At 56.2% G+C, this 18596-nt stretch overlaps 7 protein-coding genes across 7 annotated transcripts; 6 read left to right on the top strand and 1 right to left on the bottom strand.

Moving 5' to 3' along the window:
• Nucleotides 1–255: 255 nt before the first annotated feature.
• Nucleotides 256–6049, bottom strand: BCV69DRAFT_281676 (hypothetical protein). The gene is made up of 3 exons (XM_025492064.1): nt 5421–6049; nt 5268–5344; nt 256–5188 (listed from the first exon to the last, which is right to left on the bottom strand). Exons 1-3 carry the CDS (start codon nt 5833–5835, stop codon nt 341–343), a joined length of 5340 nt encoding a protein of 1779 aa, XP_025348908.1. The 5' UTR covers nt 5836–6049; the 3' UTR covers nt 256–340.
• A 154-nt stretch (nt 6050–6203) lies between these two features.
• BCV69DRAFT_289765 (CDC45-like protein) lies at nt 6204–9123 on the top strand. Its single transcript, XM_025493673.1, has 2 exons — nt 6204–6820; nt 6893–9123. The coding sequence occupies exons 1-2, from the start codon at nt 6530–6532 to the stop codon at nt 9014–9016; spliced, it is 2415 nt and encodes an 804-aa protein (XP_025348907.1). The 5' UTR covers nt 6204–6529; the 3' UTR covers nt 9017–9123.
• Nucleotides 9124–9371: 248 nt separating this feature from the next.
• BCV69DRAFT_241869 (Arginase/deacetylase) lies at nt 9372–11090 on the top strand (the record flags this gene model as incomplete). The annotated part of the gene is made up of 3 exons (XM_025490022.1): nt 9372–10019; nt 10125–10793; nt 10881–11090. Coding segments are annotated over 3 exons (1527 nt in total), but the record flags the coding sequence as incomplete, so codon positions are not given.
• Nucleotides 11091–11559: 469 nt separating this feature from the next.
• BCV69DRAFT_153609 (hypothetical protein) lies at nt 11560–12420 on the top strand. The gene is made up of 2 exons (XM_025489370.1): nt 11560–12123; nt 12210–12420. Exons 1-2 carry the CDS (start codon nt 11753–11755, stop codon nt 12277–12279), a joined length of 441 nt encoding a protein of 146 aa, XP_025348905.1. The 5' UTR covers nt 11560–11752; the 3' UTR covers nt 12280–12420.
• On the top strand, nt 11984–13022 carry BCV69DRAFT_281673 (hypothetical protein). Its single transcript, XM_025492063.1, has one exon. The coding sequence runs from the start codon at nt 12315–12317 to the stop codon at nt 12594–12596; it is 282 nt and encodes a 93-aa protein (XP_025348904.1). The 5' UTR covers nt 11984–12314; the 3' UTR covers nt 12597–13022.
• Nucleotides 13023–13461: 439 nt separating this feature from the next.
• BCV69DRAFT_281672 (hypothetical protein) lies at nt 13462–16295 on the top strand. Its single transcript, XM_025492062.1, has one exon. It carries the CDS (start codon nt 13859–13861, stop codon nt 16241–16243), a length of 2385 nt encoding a protein of 794 aa, XP_025348903.1. The 5' UTR covers nt 13462–13858; the 3' UTR covers nt 16244–16295.
• Nucleotides 16296–16665: 370 nt separating this feature from the next.
• Nucleotides 16666–17576, top strand: BCV69DRAFT_246853 (phosphoglycerate mutase-like protein; the record flags this gene model as incomplete). The annotated part of the gene is made up of 2 exons (XM_025490229.1): nt 16666–16943; nt 17159–17576. 2 exons carry the CDS (start codon nt 16666–16668, stop codon nt 17574–17576), a joined length of 696 nt encoding a protein of 231 aa, XP_025348902.1.
• Between the last annotated feature and the right edge of the window lie 1020 nt (nt 17577–18596).

Here is an 18596-nt window from a genome sequence, read left to right as displayed (position 1 = left end):
GTTGTACGGCGAGTGGTTGGATGAGTGGTGAGGATGGCGGTGAAGGTGTGGGAAAGGTGGATGGCCGTGGGACTCAGCGTGGCCATCGGCTGACGACCAGGCCGAGCGGCGCATCGCGGTCGCCGTCTCCCGGAACGGCAGGCGCGGAATCTGCGCTGAGCAGGCGCGGAATTCATCCGCCTCAGCGTAAGCTCACGCGACGAGGGTGCACTCCCGCGCCCATTGTAAATACAACTACGCAGACAGAACCAGAACAATGCAATGCTATTGAAGAGAATGCTCAGATGTGACGACAAAGGCGCGACGAAGGTAACGAGACCCAAAGAAAAAACTAACAGCCCTACCATCCTCGGCCAGGGGGAGGGGCCATCGGTGGTCGACCAGGGGGCGGCGGCGCTCCATAGCCATAGTTTGCTCCAGGAGGAGGGAATGCTGGCGGAGGGCCAGGAGGGGCACCGGGAGGAGGTCCAGGCGGAGCACCCCGCCCACCACCACCACCACCATTGTAAGCCGGCGTCATGCCACCGTACGCAGCTCCAGCAGGCGTCATACCACCGCCGACACCAGCGGCCATCCTGCCAGGGGTCATACCGCCATGCATGGGCGTCCGACCACCATAGGGGGTTCTGGCGCCTGCATGAGGCGTGAAAGCATTGTTGCCACCGCCCATGCCTACTGCCGGAGTAGCCCCTCCTCTTGCACTAGCGGACATGGCAGTGTATTGAGTCTTGAAGGCATTTGACAGAGATGCCACGTCAGGGAGATGATCGGCCTGATGCAGCTTGAATCTACCCGGTAGTACTCGCACCGGCCAGTACTGGATGGGCGCCTCCCTGTTGGCCTTGAAGCCCAGCTTGAAACACCCGGGATGAGCCCGATCGATGCCAAAAGCGTACGTAGAGCGAGTAGGGTTGGCGAGACACCAGGTGGTGAGGAATTGCTCCAGCTCCTTTTCTGTGCCCTTGTACTTCTCGTGGTTCACCAGCATTTCCACCATCTTGGCCATGGGGTTGACATGATTGACAATCAGCTCGTCGAGATCGTTGTATGTCACGTTCATCACACGGAGGATCTTGCCGAGGGAATACTCGTTCTCCTTCTCCAGCTCGAGGACATCCAGATGCTGATACACCCCATCGTCGACCTTCCAGGTGACGGCAAGGTGGTCGTTGCCCTTCGAGCTTGGGCGAACGATGACAGCCCCGCGAGGCTGGTTCGCAAGGAACTCTTCTGCCTGTCCAGCCTTGAAGTTTCTGAAGTTGGGATGCTTGACAAAGCGCGAAGTGCTGCTTCGATTCTTCGCAGCCTGCTTTTTGAACTCTGCCTGCCGCCGGTCCTTCTCGGCTCGCTCGCCGTTCCAGTATCTGGGGTCGATTGCTACACTGACGTTTTGTAGCCTCATGTTCTCCGCAGCCAGAAGATGAGAGGGCTTAGCAGTCAGCTCAACCTGCAGCTTGTCCTTGTCGATGTCGATGATCTGTGCCTTGAGCGTCTGATCCCGCTTGACAAGAGAGCGGAGGCGAGGAGGCTTTTCACCCATGCTAGCGTACTCATCGAGCTCGAGCGGGACGAGATACTGCTCGTTGATTGTCCCTTCCATACCACAGTCCAGCCTGACGCTGATGTGGGTCGGGAAGATGCCATGGACAGTGACATTGACAATGGACTCGCGATCGAGTGTACGAGGCGTCTCGCCGGTCAGGATCGTAAGCATTTCGTCTTGAGTCGGAAGCTTGAAGGGGCCACGAAGCTCGCCGAAGGGGCGAAGGAGCTCGTCCGTACACTGCTCCAGTGAAAGCTTCTTTCGATCACCGTGCTTCCTCAACAACACACTTGCATACGAGTCGATGTCGAGCTCTCGAAGCTTCCTCCCCGCATCAGGGTCATCCAGCAGCAAGGCACAAGGATAGGAAGAATGCTCATCGTCCAGATCCTCCTCATCCAGGCCAAGAGCGTCGGCTGCCATCTTTCGCGCAAACTTGTAGTCCTCAGGATGGATACGAGTGCGGTCGAGAACGTCGGGAGTGTTTTTCTCCTTGTCCACCACCTCAGTCTCGACAGCCTCCGGCCGAATGGCAGGAGCAACACCACCAGAAAAGTTGATGATGAGGAAAGCGCTAGCGTTGGAGAAGATCGGCCAGCTCATGATCTGCTTCTCCAGCAGTGCACGTCGGTTGATGACGGTGCCTTCCAGACGTCGGCTGATCGCATCGATGAGCGCCTTGGCTTTGCGAGGACCCAAGCCACAGATGAAAGGCAGCAGTTGTCGGTAGTAGGCATCTCCGACAGACTTGTTGAGATCCACACCGACCTCGTTTGTGGAGGAGACAATACTACGCTCGAGGTACGTGCGAAGCCTTTCCTGGGGCACTAAGCGCTGATAAGGGTCGAAATTGATGACGAGCAAGTCATCGCCCAGGGAAGCAAATTCAAGCAAAGGACTTTGGGTGTACCTGGCGAGACCGACACAGTATCGGTGGAGGGTCTTGAGATCTGGAAACTCGTCGGCTGCTCGTTGTGAGTGCTGGAACAGGCGGGCGGTGTCATCGTGAACATAAACGACGTCGATGGAAGCCTTGTCCGCTTGCTGCAGCGATATCCTCTGTTCGGCGATGATCGCTTCCTTCGCTTCCTCCACAATTGCCTCCAACTGCTGCTTCAGCTGTACAGTCCGCGGGCTGAAGCCATTTAGGACAATGACGTCAGGTCGATAGGTCGACAGCATCTTGATGAATTTCTGCCTGGGCGTGACCAGATCCGGAGCAGCCTCTCCACGCCGAGCTGCTCTAGCCTCCTCAGCTTGTTGAGTGACTTGGAGAGCTTCTTGCTGCTCGGGAGTAGGGGTGTTGATGTGGTCGAAAGTCGTTGAGGCGCGAAATCGGCCGGCGGCATCGAGGAAGACAGCAGCGATTGCGTCTCTTCTCGGGTCACCTTGCCCATGCGAGACCGCTAGGACAGACGGAGTGTAAATGCTCTTAGACGCATTTGTGTCGCCCTCGTCGCCTGCATCCGAGTCATTGTCGTCAGGGTACCGACGACGAGCAGCCATGCTCCTTGACTCGTATGGCCGAGCGTCCAGCCTTCGATCCAGAGTAGCCTCACAACTCTTGCACAACCATTCAGAACACTCTTCCTTCAGCCACTCTCGCACCCAGATCCTTCCCGTCGGGATCAAGCTGGCTTCTACAGCCATCTCGATGATGTCCTTTCGCAAAAGATTCCACTTCTGACTCACTTCGCTGACACCTTCCGAGGCGAATGCCTGGTTGAGCCTCTCGCGGAAGTCGTCAAACACCTCGTCCGGCAAGGCGATTTCGACCGTCACGGACGAGTCTTCCTCTGCCTGCAGGATGAGCAAGAATTGTGTCTGAGATGGTACGAGTTGTGCCGGCTGGCGGCCTCCGTAAGATGGCTGTGGACGAGGAGGAGCTTCTGCTGCCACAAACTCCTTCACTGGTTTGCTCTCCAGGTACTTGAAGTTCCAGAATGGATGCTCTTCGTCGATCTTCAATTGACCGCGCTCGGTCGGACGGACTGTGACCTGCGCGTGCTCACGGAAGAGCCGCCTTGCCTCTCGCCTGAGAACAGGCTCGTGTCCCACCTCGAGACTGATCAGCACCTTTGCCATCTCCAGTGCAGTGTCAGCAGATCGGACACCGGATTGGAAGTCCACATATTGCTCTGCGAGGGTCTCTGGAGCTTCAAGCTCATCTTCAGGGAAGTAACGCCGAGCTGCAGATCCGGCAAGCAGATTCTCGGCCAATTCTGAAGATGATATGCCGAACCGCTTGGCTAGATCGGAGATGGCAGTACCCTTGATGCGCTCATACTGTCCCACAACACCCGGTCTCTTGAAAGTAGAAGGGGCGACTGTCCCGGTGTGACCGGTGATCTCGAGGTCGGCAAGCGCGGCTGCCTGCGCATCCCTCATGCGCGGGCCGTATCGCATTGTGAGCCAGTCTGCGAGGTCAGAGAGCTCCTCGAGGCTTTCGACTCGGTCTAGCATGCTCTCAAATTGCAGGGTCTGAGCGACACCTTGTCCTACGTCACCGCCCTCCGAGATGCCAATCTGCTCGAATGTCCGCCGAATGGCGAGCTTTCGAGCGTGTAGCGTCTTCCACCTGAAAGCCAGACTGGTCACGGTGTGAAGCTCTCGCCGAGTGAGGTAATCAATGGAGCGCAGCTTCCCAGAAACTGGGTCCACGTAAGGGCTGTCGTGCGTGAGTTGATCTGACCTATGTGCGTAGAGAAACGGTACCTCGAGACGATCTATCAGGATGTACTCAAGAACCAGTCTCACAGCAGCGAACCATTGCTGACGTAGATGATGGAACGTCCCACCCGGGGTATTGAAGTCGTTTGTGCATCGGGTCGAGATGCGAGGCGCCATCCACAGGGTAGCTCGGTCCAGATCGGGACTTTCGACAGGCGTCTCAAGGAGCTTCAGTCCATCCTCGCCGGGAAGAGCCAATTGGAATCGCTCGGGCCAATCGATCTGCTTGACCCGCTCATCGGCATCGGTGAGCATTCGCTCCTTGATGGCAGCAGGTTCAAAGATGTCCTTGAACTCGACGACCCTCTTCTTGGGTTTGCCATCTCCGATCAGGAGGCCATCGGCGTCGACCTCTGCTGCGTCTTCTTCGTCTTCACCGTCATCGTCGGAGATGTCTCCCTTCTTGTAAGCCCACTGGTAGTCCGAGCCGTCTCCGAAGATATCGTTGATCTCTTCCCAGGCGTCTGCATCGATTCCAGCTTTGTTCGGGTCCATGCCACCAGCGAAGGCTCCTCGCGTGGCTCTCCTGGCTGCTTTTTCGGCCTTCTTCTGCTCCCGCTTTTGCCTACGACGCTCTTCCCTCTCGTCTTCATCGAGATCTTCCATTTCATTGGCCTCATCGCTGTCATCGTCATCATCGATGAAGTCGTCCATGTCATCCTCGGCATAGGCTTGGGCCGGGACAGGTGCTTGCGGGCGCTCTTTGGGCTTTCGCTGAGCTGCCCGACGAAGCGCCTCGGAGACCGATGGCAGGTCCTCCTCGTCGTCATCTTCATCGTCAATGGCTAGACGACGAGGGGGAGCGGCAGCCTCGTCGTCGTCATCGTCGTCGTCAAAGATGCGAGCCAGGTCGCGACTCCGAGATGATGACTGCGCAGGCTCGGGTGAGCCAGAGCCCCTCCTGAAGCGCTTTTTCTGCAGTAGAATTGGTGCAGGATGAGTTATAAGTCTCATCATCAGATGACCTCGCAACAGCCCAGTCTACCCTGCTTACCTTTTGCGTCCTCGACTCGCCTCTGTTCTCTGCCAACAGGTCCAGGTCATCCTCATCGAGATCCTCTTCATCTGCATCTGTGCGATTAGGGGTTTAAATGGAAGACGTCAGCATGGGGGGACTGGCTAGCCTGGACTGTGTCAGAAGTCTCACCTTTCTCCTTCTTTTTGTTCCTCAGCTTTCGCAGCCTCCTCCTCTTCTTTCTCTTCTTCTCGGCTGCATCGTCATCGCTCTGCTCCACGTCTTCCTCGTCGACGATGAAGCCTTCGGCAATGAGCCTGGCTTCCTCTGGGTCATCTTCGTCATCCTCTTCGCTTGAGTCATCGTCGTCTCCGTCCTCCTTCATGAGGTCGATGCCCTCTTCCTCATCCTCGTCCTCTTCCTCGTCATCGAAGTCGTTCACGACTCCATCGCCGGGGCGTGACTTGGGCTTTTGAAAGCCGCGCTGTGGTGGGGCATTGTCAGGCGAGTCTTCTGTCTCTCCCATGCCGTTACCCTGCGCTTCTCCGCCTCCTTCCTCGTCGTCCTGGAAGTGCTGAGTGGGGAAGTCTGCTGGATCCTCGTCCATTGCGCGTTTGGATTGAGAGGAGGAACGGGTGGGGCTCTTTGCCGTAGATCTGCCTTGATGGTTCCACCGCGGCGAAGGCGGGGCTTCGGACGAGCTCACCAAAGCAGGATCTCTCAAGTGAGACTACGCAGATGATACTGCTGGTGTAGCAGGGTAGCTCTGAGGGAAGGGTATAGTGGTGGGCGCTCGCTAGAGGCTGCTTGAGATGAGAAGAAACAAGGCTGGCTGTCGCTCGTCGACCTTCGGGATCAGACCAGGTCGGGCGGGGGGCTGGCTGCCTCCGATCCGAGTGCGCGCTGCGTGGCTTTTGGCGGGGCGCCTTCCTGGCAGGCGGAAGCGAAATTGGTTCGCGTCACGAAAGTGTCACTTTGGACAAGAGGCGACGCCAGTTACCCGAGGCCTACCACTCTCCTTTTGTCAGATCCCATCACCACACCAGCATCATCGAGCAGCATCGTTTCATCTCTTCAAGCCCCACGCAGCAACTGGATTCCAAGCACCGGCGCTCATCTCTCACAGATTCCCTGCTTGAGAGCATTGCAGCGTACACTTTTGTCATTCCCACCCGAGCAGCCACCATCACGTAAACAGTTGCTGCTCCTCGCGACATTTCGGCGGGAATAGCACGCATCGCTGATCGGTCCGGGCACAACAGTTCCGGAGGCCGAGGTGCTTGTTCGTAAGCTCCTTCACCATGGTGCTCGTGCACCTTCCAAACCCCCATACCTCGCTCCCCTCCTCGGCCAAGGACTACTCTCATGCATACCACCACATCCTCAGGTCCGCACGGAGACAGTCCGCAATGGGCTCTGCTGCTGCAGGAGCGGTGTTGATCCTGGTGGCCACGGACGTAGATGCGATCTGTGCGGCTAGAGCTCTGGCGAGGCTCTTGACCGAGGACGAGATCATGTATAGGATCGCGCCAGTAGACGGTTTCAAGAGGATGCAACGGATATTGGCAGAGGATGTTGCGGGGAATGAGGATGTGGGTACATGCGTTCGGTGAATGGCTCAGAAGATGTTCAGACGCTAACCACGAAATTTGTCTCTGCAACAGCTACACACCCTTGTTCTCTTGAACCTTGGATCCCTCCTCTCCCTGCCGTCCTACTTTGGACCTGATGCTCTGCCCCTAACCAACGCCACACATATCCATCTGATAGACTCACATCGGCCCTGGAATCTGGACAACCTCTTCGCTACAAACGAAATCATGGACCGAATCTGGGTCTGGGACGATGGAGACATCGTCGCCAAGATGCAAAAAGAGAGGGAGGCTTATGAGACCCTCGAATTTGACGTCGATAGTGACGAGGACGACGAATCTGACTCGGAGAGCGAAAGTGAGGAGGATGAGGAGAGTGAACATGAAGATGAGAGCGAGGCAGACTCTGCCGGAGAAGGGTCTTCGAGCGGCCTCGGAAGGAAAAGGAAGCAGAGACGAGGCAGCAGTGTAGGCAGTCAAGAGGACGAGGAGGGGGAAGGACATGCGGGTCGCTCTCGTCGGCGCAAGAAGGCTCGCAAGTCACCTGTCAAGCGGGTGAGCAGGGAACAAAGAGACGTCTATCGAGCCATTCTCACGCGTTATTATCATCGCGGTACCGGTCTCGGTATGAGCGTGGCGGGCATGATCTTCACCTTGGCCGAAGCTCTAGGCCGGGCTGAGAACGAAGGTCTCTGGCTCGCCATTCTGGGCCTCACACACCAGTACATCTCGAATGCGGTCCCGTACTACCTGTACAAGCAGCACGCCTCCTCGCTAGGCTCGGATGTGTTAGCCCTCAACCCGCCTCCACCGACGACAAATGGGCACACTGTAGCTGCTGCGCCCACTGATCACCTCCCCAAACCAGCAACAGCAGACGATGGTAGGATACGAGTGGTGAAAGAGGAGCTGCGGTTCACTCTGTATCGGCACTGGAGTCTGGAAAGCGCAATGTACCACACGCCCTACGTTGCTGGCAAGCTTGGAGTCTGGAGAGAGAAGGGCCTGATCAAGATTCGAGGCCTGTTGGCCAAGATGGGATTTTCCCTAATACACTCCAGACAACACTACAACAACATGCCTCTCGACTTGCGGAATTCCCTCATCAGCCGTCTCGACAGTATTGCGCCTGAGTATGGTTTGACTGAGCTGGTCTTCCAATCCTTCATCCGCTCCTTTGGCTATCGCTCGAACCCACTCTCGGCAATGGATACAGTAGAAGGTCTCAACGCTCTTCTGACCGCTGCGACTGGAATCAAGATCGAAGTACAAGACGAAGCTTTGACCTTCAGCGGTGCAGCTCCCGGCAACTCAAGCATCGGAATGGATAGTAGAGGAGCCTATGGGGGTCAAGGCACACCAGTCAGCTCTGAGCTCTTTGGCGCAAAGCGATTGTGGAGCATCGGTGGAGGTGGTGCCGACAGCCGGTCGGGGGATGATAAAGAGAACAATGCGCCTCCTCGTAACGGCGCAACTGGCACAGAGGGTGAGGGAGAAGATGCGGAGGGTGAGCAGCTCGGCGAGTCCGACGCATACCCGTCCAAACAACAAGCTGCTTGGGTGAGAAACTTCTTTGCCACATATGAAGCACTGGATACCAAAAAGTCCGGCAACCTGTCCCTCCTCAATTCCTCACTCAGTCTGGCCCGCTCGCTACATTCAGCGATCTTGAGTGTTGGTACATCGCTCATCGACAAGCAGTCCATCCGGTCAATGAAGTCCTTCCGTCTCGCAATTCTACGCGACGGACCTCACCTCGACCTCTTCGCTGCGCAGCCCTCTATGCTCACCAGGCTCGGGCTCTGGTTGACCGATGCGCTGAGAGACATTGTCAATGAACAAGACCGAAGGAAGATCGAGGCGAAAAAGCTGCGCAAGGAAAAGGCGAGGCTGAAGAGGAAGAATGTGGACGATGAGGGCGATGCGGAGGATACGGCCGAGGCCCTCGCGGCTAGATCGCTACCATTCGTGCTGTGTGCCCTGAACCAGACTACGGGCACCTACCTGGTTGTTGGACTGGTGGGATCGAACGAGTATGGAGACACCGAGCGCAATCGCTTCGGACTGGCATTCCAAGATGCTATCAAAAAGTCCGGTGCGAGGAGTCGCTACGAAGGTTGGTTCGACACCGGAATCGTCGAGATTCGACAAGAAGACCTGGGGGGATTCGTCGAGAGGCTGCACCTCAAGAGCTGAACGAGGAAGGTTGCTGTTCAGCATTGCATATATTCATCGATTCCCCGCTACTCATCTGCATCACTTGTACACACATGTCTCTTGTACCAAATTCGTCTTTTGCCTGACTGGACTGCCTGACGCGTGTCTTGAGGCTTGGCGTAGCCACTTCCGTCAAAATTGGCCTGAGCGCAATTTCGAAATGCCAGGCTCACTTCTTCCTAACGTCTTGCCCATCGTTCCTGTCCCTACTGGTCTGGTCACCCGCAGGTGTACAAGTCATGCTGCAAAGCCTTTCACGCAGACCGCAAGCTATATCTGACTTGCGGCTCAGCAGAGTGTGATGGCTTCCACAGAAGCACTGTCGGCGCCTCGCCCGCGTGTATGCTATGCGCTTTCTCCTGCCCTCATCTCGGCCTCGAATGCCTTGCCTTCCAATATTGGCCGGTCACAGATGGTACACTCTCTCGCGTATCACTTTGGTCTGCTAGGTCTTCCATCTGCGCTAGAGAATCAAGCAACATCAGTAGCAAATTCTGAGGAGCATGAAGAGGATGCCTCCACACTGGTCAGATTGCTTGCTGGAGGGAATCCCGGTCAGAGCGAAGGCCAAGACGGACATGGCAGCGGCAAAGAGCATGCGGCTGCTACAAGTGTTGCCGATCACCTGGAGAGAGCTGAAGTTATCACTCCCGAACCTGCTACCGAGCAAGAGCTGCAAGCCTTTCACTCCGGGACATACATCGAAGTGCTTCTCTCTGGCAAAGATCAACAGAGACCTATGAACGACGAGGGTTGCGGGTTGGTGGACGACTGTCATCGCTTTCCCGAGCTAGCCGGTCATGTTCGACTTGTGGCAGGGGCTTCGATAACAGCAGCCAAGTGCCTTGCAAATGATACAGCAGACATAGCTATCAATTGGGATGGTGGAAGACATCATGCACACAAGTCTCGAGCGGCTGGATTTTGCTACGTGAATGATATTGTATTGGCTATCCTCGAGCTCCGCAAACCTCGCAAGATAGTCATTGATGAGAGTCACGAGCCTTCTGAAGGCCTGAAGATCGCTGCCAGTGCCTCTGCCTCGTCGTCTGCAAGCACACAACTTGGCTTCGGTGCTCGACCCGAGGATATCATCCGGGCTCATGACAAAAGTAAAACCAATGGCAACAAGCGCGGGCTCAAGCCACCTGCACTGGCTAGCAGGAAGCGTCGTACGGTCTTGAAGCGTCTCGAGAGGCTTCTGTACCTGGATCTAGATCTGCACTGGGGAGACGGGGTCGAAGAAGCCTTCCGAGGTTCCTCCTCTGTCCTCACTCTCTCGATCCATAATCGAGCTCGAGGTTTTTACCCGGTCGCTCCTGATGTGCTCACTGGCAGGAATGACTTCGAAGAGGGCAAAGACACGTCTGATGCTCGTAAAGATGCCCATTCGCTGCATCTTCCCCTTCACCCGGATGCAGGGCCAGGAAGCTGGGCTCGAGTATGGTCGAGCTGTGTGATGCCAGTCTTGGCTGCCTACGAACCAGAAGCGATCGTGGTCCAGTGTGGTTTAGATGGTCTAGCTGGCGATCCCATGAAGCAATGGAATCTTGACCTGAACAGTGTTCTGCTCTCGGTGGATCACGTGCTGAGGTATGCCCGGCAACGTCCTGGGATCAAAGTCTTGCTGTTCGGAGGTGGTGGCTACAACTCCCCAAACGCTGCAAGAGGCTGGACTGCCATCACGGCTCTTGCTCTCGGTCGACTCGACCTAGGTAGTGGCCACGGTCACAGCAGCGCACCACCAGATGCCGAGGTGCACGTACAGGGCGAAGGCGAGCCAGGGACGGCTGATGCCGAGCAACCGGTCGATCGCAAAGATGGTGACAATGCGCGACGCCAGTCGCCAGGAGCTCACATCCGGTCAACGTGCTCCTTGGAAGGCAAGAGCAACGACGTTCTTTTGCCACCTGATGTTTTGACCCTTCAGTCGGCCATCCCAGAGACAAGCCCTGACTGGCCGCTCTATGGGGCTGCTGCCACTCTCGATATCCCAGCCGGAGATAGACTGGATTTGCTGAATGACGAGGAATATCTCCGTAAAGTGGAGCAATACTGCGCCCTGACCATCGGGGTACTTGAGAAGGATAAGATCGAGAGGCACAAGAGGAGTCAGTAGAGCGCATCTCGGTAATTGTTGGTCTGTGAGAGGAGCTGTAGACGTCATTGACTTTGCCCGAGGACAACATTTGTTTCTGGATCTCCGAGGTCATTGTGGTCAGGTACGGTGCTGACGGCGCAAGACGCAGTACCAATGTCCCGGGCCGTGCGGAACATATTGCCTATCACTAGTCCTGCAATTGCGGCCTGATCTCCTCCTGAGTGCATCGGAATATCGAGGTTTAGGCGTGTGATCCGAGTACGGGACCTAATTGCCGTATCGGACTCTTATGGGCAAAATTGTTGAAGGCAATCAGGTACATGGACCCGGAACAGTGGATCACTAGCCATTCGCCTCACAATGAGGCAGAATCGGATGGTCCCTGGCATGACGATTCTCACAGAGACGAGGCACTTTACTACCTCCTACCTATGGCCGACGCCCTCTGGTGAAGTGATCACGGGGCACCGAATACAATGCCGATGTTGCCCTTCATTCCTCAACGCAATACACAGCCTCAGCATTACACGACGGGTTTATAAGAAGCGTCAACGGCCATTCACAATTGTTCTACCCTGCAAGACTTCCCATCCTTCTCATCCTGCATCACTATCATGCACGTCACCAAGACCCTCTCCATTCTTGCCATTGCACTTCTCGGCCTAGGACTGAGTGGAGTCAGTGCCGAGTACACGTTTTGCAAGCGATCGGGTAATCTCCTCGAGAGGGCAACTTCCTCAAAGGCGGACAAGCAACTGGCCCATCACAAGCGCTTGTGGGAAGAGTCTGGTGCTACTACGATCGATGAATTCATGGAGAGGGTGCCTCACGAGGAGATCACCTACCTTACCCAGGGCGAACATGGAATCAAGCTACGAGATGTGGCCAGTGGTGCAGCAGTGACGGACGAGAAAGCCACCTCTGACCCCAACGCTGCGTCCAAGTGGCACTTTACGTGCAGCACACCTCATACTGTCTGTGCTATGTGAGTTCCACTCAAGCGGAGCAGCGCTAAGACGTGGGATGACTTGCATTGGGCACTTACCCCTTATCCTTGCCTGTGTCCCTCAGCCTGTATGATGGTATCCAGTACAAGAAGGGCCCCTTGCCTTACAAGATTGTTCATAAAGAAAGTGAGTAGCGAAAGTGCTAGGCTAGACAGCAGTGGGTGCTCTAATGAGGTTCCTTCTGTGTTGTCACCATTCCACAGAATTCACCGTCCTCTACTACTGGTATTTCCAGCCCACTGTCGAATTCATCGCCCCCGGTGGCTCCGGCAACTGGTATCCAGCACACGGTTGTCAAAACACTTGCGTCAAAGGACTAATGGCGGCCAATTACGCTCAGGATCCGAGTGTGCAGGTGCGTGGGGACAAGAACAATCCCGATACGGTGGTTTGCATGAGCCCGAGGAACTTGGAGAATGAAATGGTCTTCTATATGCAGAAGCCGAATTGAGAAAGCGGATACGAGTGCAAGTGCGAGTGCGAGTGCGAGTGCGAAGGCCACGGGTCTTTTCCAGAGACGAACGGCCCCTTTTGTCCTGTCCAAACTCTTTTTTCTCTTTATCAGTACATTATGTCGTCATTGACGAGTACCTCGCTGTGTCCTTCTTTTCGATGCATGCAGTGATCTAGTCCCTACCATACTGCTTGTCTTTCCACGCTGATTTGGCAAAGCTTTGACTGAAGTTGTCCTTCTAGTAGGCTTCGGAGGGGTTCACAGTCGGCAAGTAGGGGCGTAAGAACAAGGCATACGTGAAGATTGTGCCAAAGTGCTGGTCGGCAGGTGGAGAGCGAAGCCTTGGTTGTTTGATGCTGTGCGGGCAGTCGGGCGATCTGAGGATGCAAGTTGCAGTTGCCGAAGGTGCAGCAGTGAGTCGTGTTTGTAGCCGCGGGTGTGCACGATTCCCCCGGCCGATGGCTGACGGTCTGCTGCATGACCGAGTGGCGCGTGCCTTGTATGGCCTCGAGGTGTGTAGTGGTCTGGGTGGCAGGGTCTTGTCTGCACGTGGTCGTGGGATGCCATTGTGCTCCGCTGCGTGGCTGCATCGTCTTCCTCTGGTAAAGTGCCTGTGTCGCCTCTTGTCCTCGTGTCTGCGTCGGTCCTTTTTGGTTCGCGTTGCTGCCGAGGGTGCAGCCGAGACTTGACCCTACTACGCCCCTGCCCACGCTTCCTTTCCCACGGCACCAGCCCACACTCCAAACGCGGCTGACCCACAAGGCGGAGATTCAACCCGCGACTTCCGCTCGTCGGGCTCAGCACCATCGGTCTAGAAGTTGCTCCTCCTGCCGCACTGCCTATACACACACACACACGCACACACACAAGGCCGCCCGCCCCCCCCCGGTGCGGCCGACGTGCTGCTCGCTCCCCACCGTCCGTTGCTGCCCTTCTCCTATTCCTCGATCCTCACCTCGTGCGTTGTTATCTTCACCCTCGAATCTTCTATTCACCACATCTCCTCCTCAAGGGGCTACTGCTCGACGACGGGCTCCCGTCTTTCCTTTCTCCCTTTTCTCCTTTCGGACTGCCTCCCTCGAGAGAACAAGCCCATCTTCTCCTAAACCCTTCTCACTCCTCTCCGCCGGGCCTTTTTCCCTGCTTGCGGTTCTGGGCACCCGCTTCCGCCGTGACCACATTCGCCAAGATCGACAGACAAAAGCCGATATTCTCCATCGCCATTCCTCTCCCCTTGCTACTCAACCCCACCCAACAGCATGGCTTCCTGTGGTAGCAGCGTGGCTACGGCCACCTTGTTTCGCACCACCACCACATCTGTTCCCACGGTAGTAGTCTCGACGGTCCTTACCCCAGTCACACTCACTCTGGCTGTAGGAGGCGCCCCTGCCGACGGTTCTTCAGACGATGACGATGACTCCTATACCACCACTTCGGTGTCCACATCCACTGCACTCTCTACCATCACCTCCTCCTATGCTACCGTCCTGACGATACCCACTGCAACCCTCTACTCTACTGGCGAATGTCCCGTCGCATCCACGTCCGCACCCACGGCCACGTCTGCCCTTGCTTCCTCCAAAAGGGTCACTGCCACTTCGTTGTCTGCTTCGACGGTCCAGTCTACCTCGACAGTCACCTCTGCTCTGGCCACTGTCAGCGATGAATCTGGCTCCACGTCCATTGTCTTCATCACCTACACGCAGACCATGTCCAGCATGACCCCAGTTGTGGTAACAGTCGTCGAGGGACCGGCTGCTAGCGAGACGTCCGTGACTCAAACTACTACTTCCCAAGGCCACAACAACACGAGTGCCATCGTCGGTGGGGCAGTCGGTAGTGTAGCAGGACTACTGTTGCTGGCGCTTCTGGTCTGGTTTGGTCTGAGAAGAAGAAGGCGGTACAAGGACCAACAGGGACTGGACGACCTCTTCCAGCGATCGAATGGACACATGGGAACGAGGGCCGAAGGTGGGACCATGCGACGAGGCTTGACGCGAGACGATTCGCAATACTCGAAGGGCGTAGAGGCCGGACAGACTTCGTCCGGTGATCAGAGCGTCGAGGAGGACATGGCCGAGTTGGCACAGCAACCACACTCGTCGCTAGCAATTCCTACTCTGGCTCATCACTCGCAACCTTCGACAGAGCCAGCGTCCGGCATGCCGCCTTCCTCACCTCCAAGCTATGGTGGCCAGACCTTCCCTCCCGCCTGGCCACTCAACATCGACACACAAGCGGCTATTCAGAGTTATGACGCCAATGGGCAGCCGTATTCACCTCCAGCCAACTCTTCCCAGGGTAATCACGCTCACAACCCCTACGTGCCGGCATACCCAGTACATCCAGTTCTTGATCGCTCGGGCAGCAGCAACAGTCGACTGAGCTATTATCACGACGCTCCCGATCGCAAAGGCACACCGCCAATTGCCCTAGCAGAAAGTGCGAAGATGGCAGCTGGGTCACGGCCACCACTTTCGACGGGCCGTCAGTCCACGAGCAGCATCCACCTCTCGCCTCCATCATCACCTCCACTGACCCCCCATATTGGAGGTGCGCAGAATTCCGTCGGTACGCCTCCCTTCTTCGCCTCGCCGCGTTACTTCCCCAACCCTGCCTCGACCCGGCCGCGATCGATTGCCGATGAGCTGGACAGGTCTCTTGCACGACAGGGTACAGCCCCCGCCGGTGGAGAGTCTCCTCACTTCTCACCACCATCCAGGCCTAGCTCCCCTCCCACACACCTCTCCCCGCGATTCCGCCAATCGTCCTTTGGTCCGCCCTCGGCCGGCAATCCCGCCAAGGCGCTCCCATCGGGTAGCCAGCTCTCGCCACGAGCCGCTTCTCCGCTCATGTGGAAGACACCTGCGCCGCAAGGAAGCACAGACTCTCCTGGAGCTCTGCCACCACCGAGGCCACGCAATGCTTCTTCTGGTAACTTGATGCAGATGAGGAAGAGCTTCCACGCAAGCGGACGACAGTCCTCGCAAGACCAAATGCCAACCGCGGGAGCCCTGGCAGCTACGAGTGCTTTCGGAGTGCAGACTGCTGCTACACCTCGACGAGCGACGGCCAGTCCACCGCCGTTTTCCTACGATGGCAATTGGCCGCCTAGCAGATACGGTCATCTCGATATGGCCGGCCACCGCACCCACGGAGGAGAAGCGGCAGCGATTACGGCTCCCGACGGTCAGCTCTCCCCGAACTTGAGGCCTGTCAGCCCTTCTGTCTCTCCTCGGCCCTCGCACACTTCACTACAAGGCGTCAACGCGCTCAATATTCCCAGCGTTGCGCCCTCGGACTCGGAACACTTCTGGAGGACCCCTTCCACGGGTGTCACCCCAACCCGTTTGGACCCACCTGTAGACCTGGACCGGAAGCCTACGTCTGTAGCGCCCTCTTCGCGCTCCATCTCTCCTGTACTTCGAGGGGAAGACAACGCAGTGACGACTCCTTCTGGCGTGTCTGAGAGCACTACTCAGGGTCAGGCTCAGGCTCAGGGGAGTAGACGTGAGAACAAGTGGAGTCAGTCTACCGAGGCCGAAGAGATGGAGGAAGAGGGAGAGTTGAGAGAGGCAGAGAGGAATTTGGTTTGGGGTCCGGGAGGGAAAAGGCACACTCTCTTTGTTGCTAATGAAGATTGAGGAGCTAAGCCAAATCTTCCTGACAGGAGATCTCTGCGGGAAGGCAATTGGGAAGGACTCGTTGGCGCTCACACCTCTTGGTACGCGTGTTGTGTTGTAAGACCTCCTGATGGTGTCGTTCTGAATGTACATACTATTACCATTGTCCGTCTGCTTTCAGCTGCGCGAATGCTCGTGCCTGTGCTTGTACGATGGTAATGTGATGTGATGCTCCCATAGCGTAGCCAACCCCAAGGGATCTGACCGTACCGTGGGTTGGGTGGAGGTGGAGCGGAGTGTGAATCTTGCAATTGCAGTGTTGCGTTGGTTGAGTTTAGGCGAGGCGAAGGCCATGAGTCGTGCTTCCATCCCTCCTTCCTTCCTTCCTTCCTCTGTATCCATCCTACTCAACCTCACCACTCATACAAACCCTCCCTCTGACCATGCCTCCCTCGACCATCATCCTCTGTCGTCACGCTCAAGCGACTCACAATGTCGGCAATGACTACTCTCTTCCCGATGCTCCCCTTACTGACCTAGGGAAACAACAATGTTCTAAACTTCCTGAATTTGTTCCTCTAGAATTGCAAAAGAAAGTTCAATTGGTAGTTAGCAGTCCATTGAAGAGGACGTTGCAGACTAGTGTTATTGGATGGGGTCCTACGATTGAGAGATTGGGAGGAAGGAAAGAGGTGATTTGTTTGCCTCAGTTGCAGGGTGAGTGAGGGGGAGAGAAAAAAGGGGAGAGGCAAAGGGAGTATGAGCACCGTACCAGGAGATATTGATAGTCTGACTTTCCTCCCGCTCATCTTGGTAATTACCGAACCTCAGAATGCAACGACTTGTGAGGATCTCCCACTTTGCCTTTGATGATTCTACCCGACTATGACTCTAATCACTCCCTCTTGTGCCTCTGCCCCCCTCTCTCTCTTACAGCCCATGCGATACCGGCTCGCCTCGTGAGGTCCTCGAGGCCGACCCAGAGTTCAATTCCTTCGACCTCTCCCTCCTGACTGCAGACTGGACATCCAAGCGTGGACAATTCGCCGCAGACGAAGCCTCGCTGAACAAGCGAGCCCAGTGGGTCCGTCAATGGCTTCGCTCCCGCACAGAGGACACCATCCTCGTCGTCGCCCACGGTGACATCCTCCGTCGCATCACTGCCGGCCCTCACGGCAACTCTACCCACGCTTGGAACAACGCCGAGGCCAGAACCTACGACTTTGACCCCGCTTGGGTCGACAAGGATGAGGCTTTCCTCACTTCTGAAGGATTGCAAGTCACGGCGGGTGGATGGCAACCTACTTCTACCGAATTTGCCGGAAAGTCCGGAAATGACGATGGGAAGTTGTGAGTAGAAGCACTTGGGACAGGAATGAACGTACGTATATCCATCATCGTATCCATTCGAGGTTGTAGAGCTCTCCTCTTGACATTGGAAGAGGAGAGGGAGAGGGAGAAAAGGCTGCTGCCCAAAAGGACGAGCAAAGGAAGACCGAGAGGGAGAGAAGACACGACACGAAGAGACAAGAGAGACGAGAGAGCCAGAGTCTTGCAAGCTTCTTCAAAACAGCCCAGCACCTCTTCCCCCCTTTCCTTTTTGCTTTCCCTGTTGCGCCCCACCCCGCCCTTTTTCGGATCTTTCTTTGCCGGTCTTGCTGAGAGGCAGCAGAGAAAAGATCGGATGCTGATCACTACGTGTCTCTTTCCCTCGACCGCATTGCTTCACAACAGGTCTGGAGCCCCAAGCAGCGGACAGAGTGCTCTTGCTGGCCGGTTGGATGGGACGTCTAGTGGCAGTAGTGGGAGTGGTGTTGGCACGGGTGGTGGTAGCGATAGACTTGCAGAACTAGAGGGAAAAGTAGCCGAAAAGTGAGTACGGCTCTACTCTCTCCATACATGGACCCTCTTCGTCCCTGCTGGTGAGAAGCTGACCTTCTTTTCCCTCTTCTGCCATTCTCCAACCTGTGCGCATCCCCCTCCTCTGTCTGCCCCGCTCCTCCCCCGCCTCGCCTCGCTTCTCCCCCGCCTCGCCCCGCTTCGCCCCGCCCCGCAGACTTCAGAGCGTAGAATCGCAAGCAAGAGAGCTGCAGCAACTCGAGGAGCGACTTAGGCTTGCCGATGCTAGAAAAGCCGCACTTGAAGCTCAAGGGGTCAGACTTTGAGGACTCAGCCGTCGGGTAAGGGGAGGAAAGAGAGTTTTGAGAGATGAAGAGTAGAATGAAAGGGGAGAGGTAGAGTAGAGTGGAGTGGAGGGAGATGACCTCGAACTCAAGAAAACAAGCCAAACCAGTCAGGAATTGAAAAGGATTCATAGATGCCACAAATAGAGAGAGAGGATGTGTGTGTGTGTGTGTATTAAAAGAGGGAGCAG

This window comes from Pseudomicrostroma glucosiphilum, assembly GCF_003144135.1.
Source record: "Pseudomicrostroma glucosiphilum strain MCA 4718 unplaced genomic scaffold BCV69scaffold_4, whole genome shotgun sequence".
Taxonomy (NCBI): Eukaryota; Fungi; Basidiomycota; class Exobasidiomycetes; order Microstromatales; family Microstromataceae; genus Microstroma; species Microstroma glucosiphilum.
Note: the sequence above shows the minus strand (reverse complement) of the source record. Positions and strands in the feature narration are given on the sequence as shown.

Excerpts from the sequence above, each read along its gene's own strand:
- BCV69DRAFT_281676 (XM_025492064.1), bottom strand. The coding sequence starts at position 5,835 with ATGGACGAGGATCCAGCAGACTTCCCCACTCAGCACTTCCAGGACGAC. Across the intron at positions 5,345-5,420 it reads GAACAAAAAGAAGGAGAAAG|ATGCAGATGAAGAGGATCTC; the intron begins GTGAGACTTCTG and ends CTAATCGCACAG. Across the intron at positions 5,189-5,267 it reads GCGAGTCGAGGACGCAAAAG|AAAAAGCGCTTCAGGAGGGG; the intron begins GTAAGCAGGGTA and ends ATTCTACTGCAG.
- BCV69DRAFT_289765 (XM_025493673.1), top strand. The coding sequence starts at position 6,530 with ATGGTGCTCGTGCACCTTCCAAACCCCCATACCTCGCTCCCCTCCTCG. Across the intron at positions 6,821-6,892 it reads ATGTTGCGGGGAATGAGGAT|CTACACACCCTTGTTCTCTT; the intron begins GTGGGTACATGC and ends TCTCTGCAACAG.
- BCV69DRAFT_153609 (XM_025489370.1), top strand. The coding sequence starts at position 11,753 with ATGCACGTCACCAAGACCCTCTCCATTCTTGCCATTGCACTTCTCGGC. Across the intron at positions 12,124-12,209 it reads CCTCATACTGTCTGTGCTAT|CCTGTATGATGGTATCCAGT; the intron begins GTGAGTTCCACT and ends TGTGTCCCTCAG.
- BCV69DRAFT_281673 (XM_025492063.1), top strand. The coding sequence starts at position 12,315 with ATGAGGTTCCTTCTGTGTTGTCACCATTCCACAGAATTCACCGTCCTC.
- BCV69DRAFT_281672 (XM_025492062.1), top strand. The coding sequence starts at position 13,859 with ATGGCTTCCTGTGGTAGCAGCGTGGCTACGGCCACCTTGTTTCGCACC.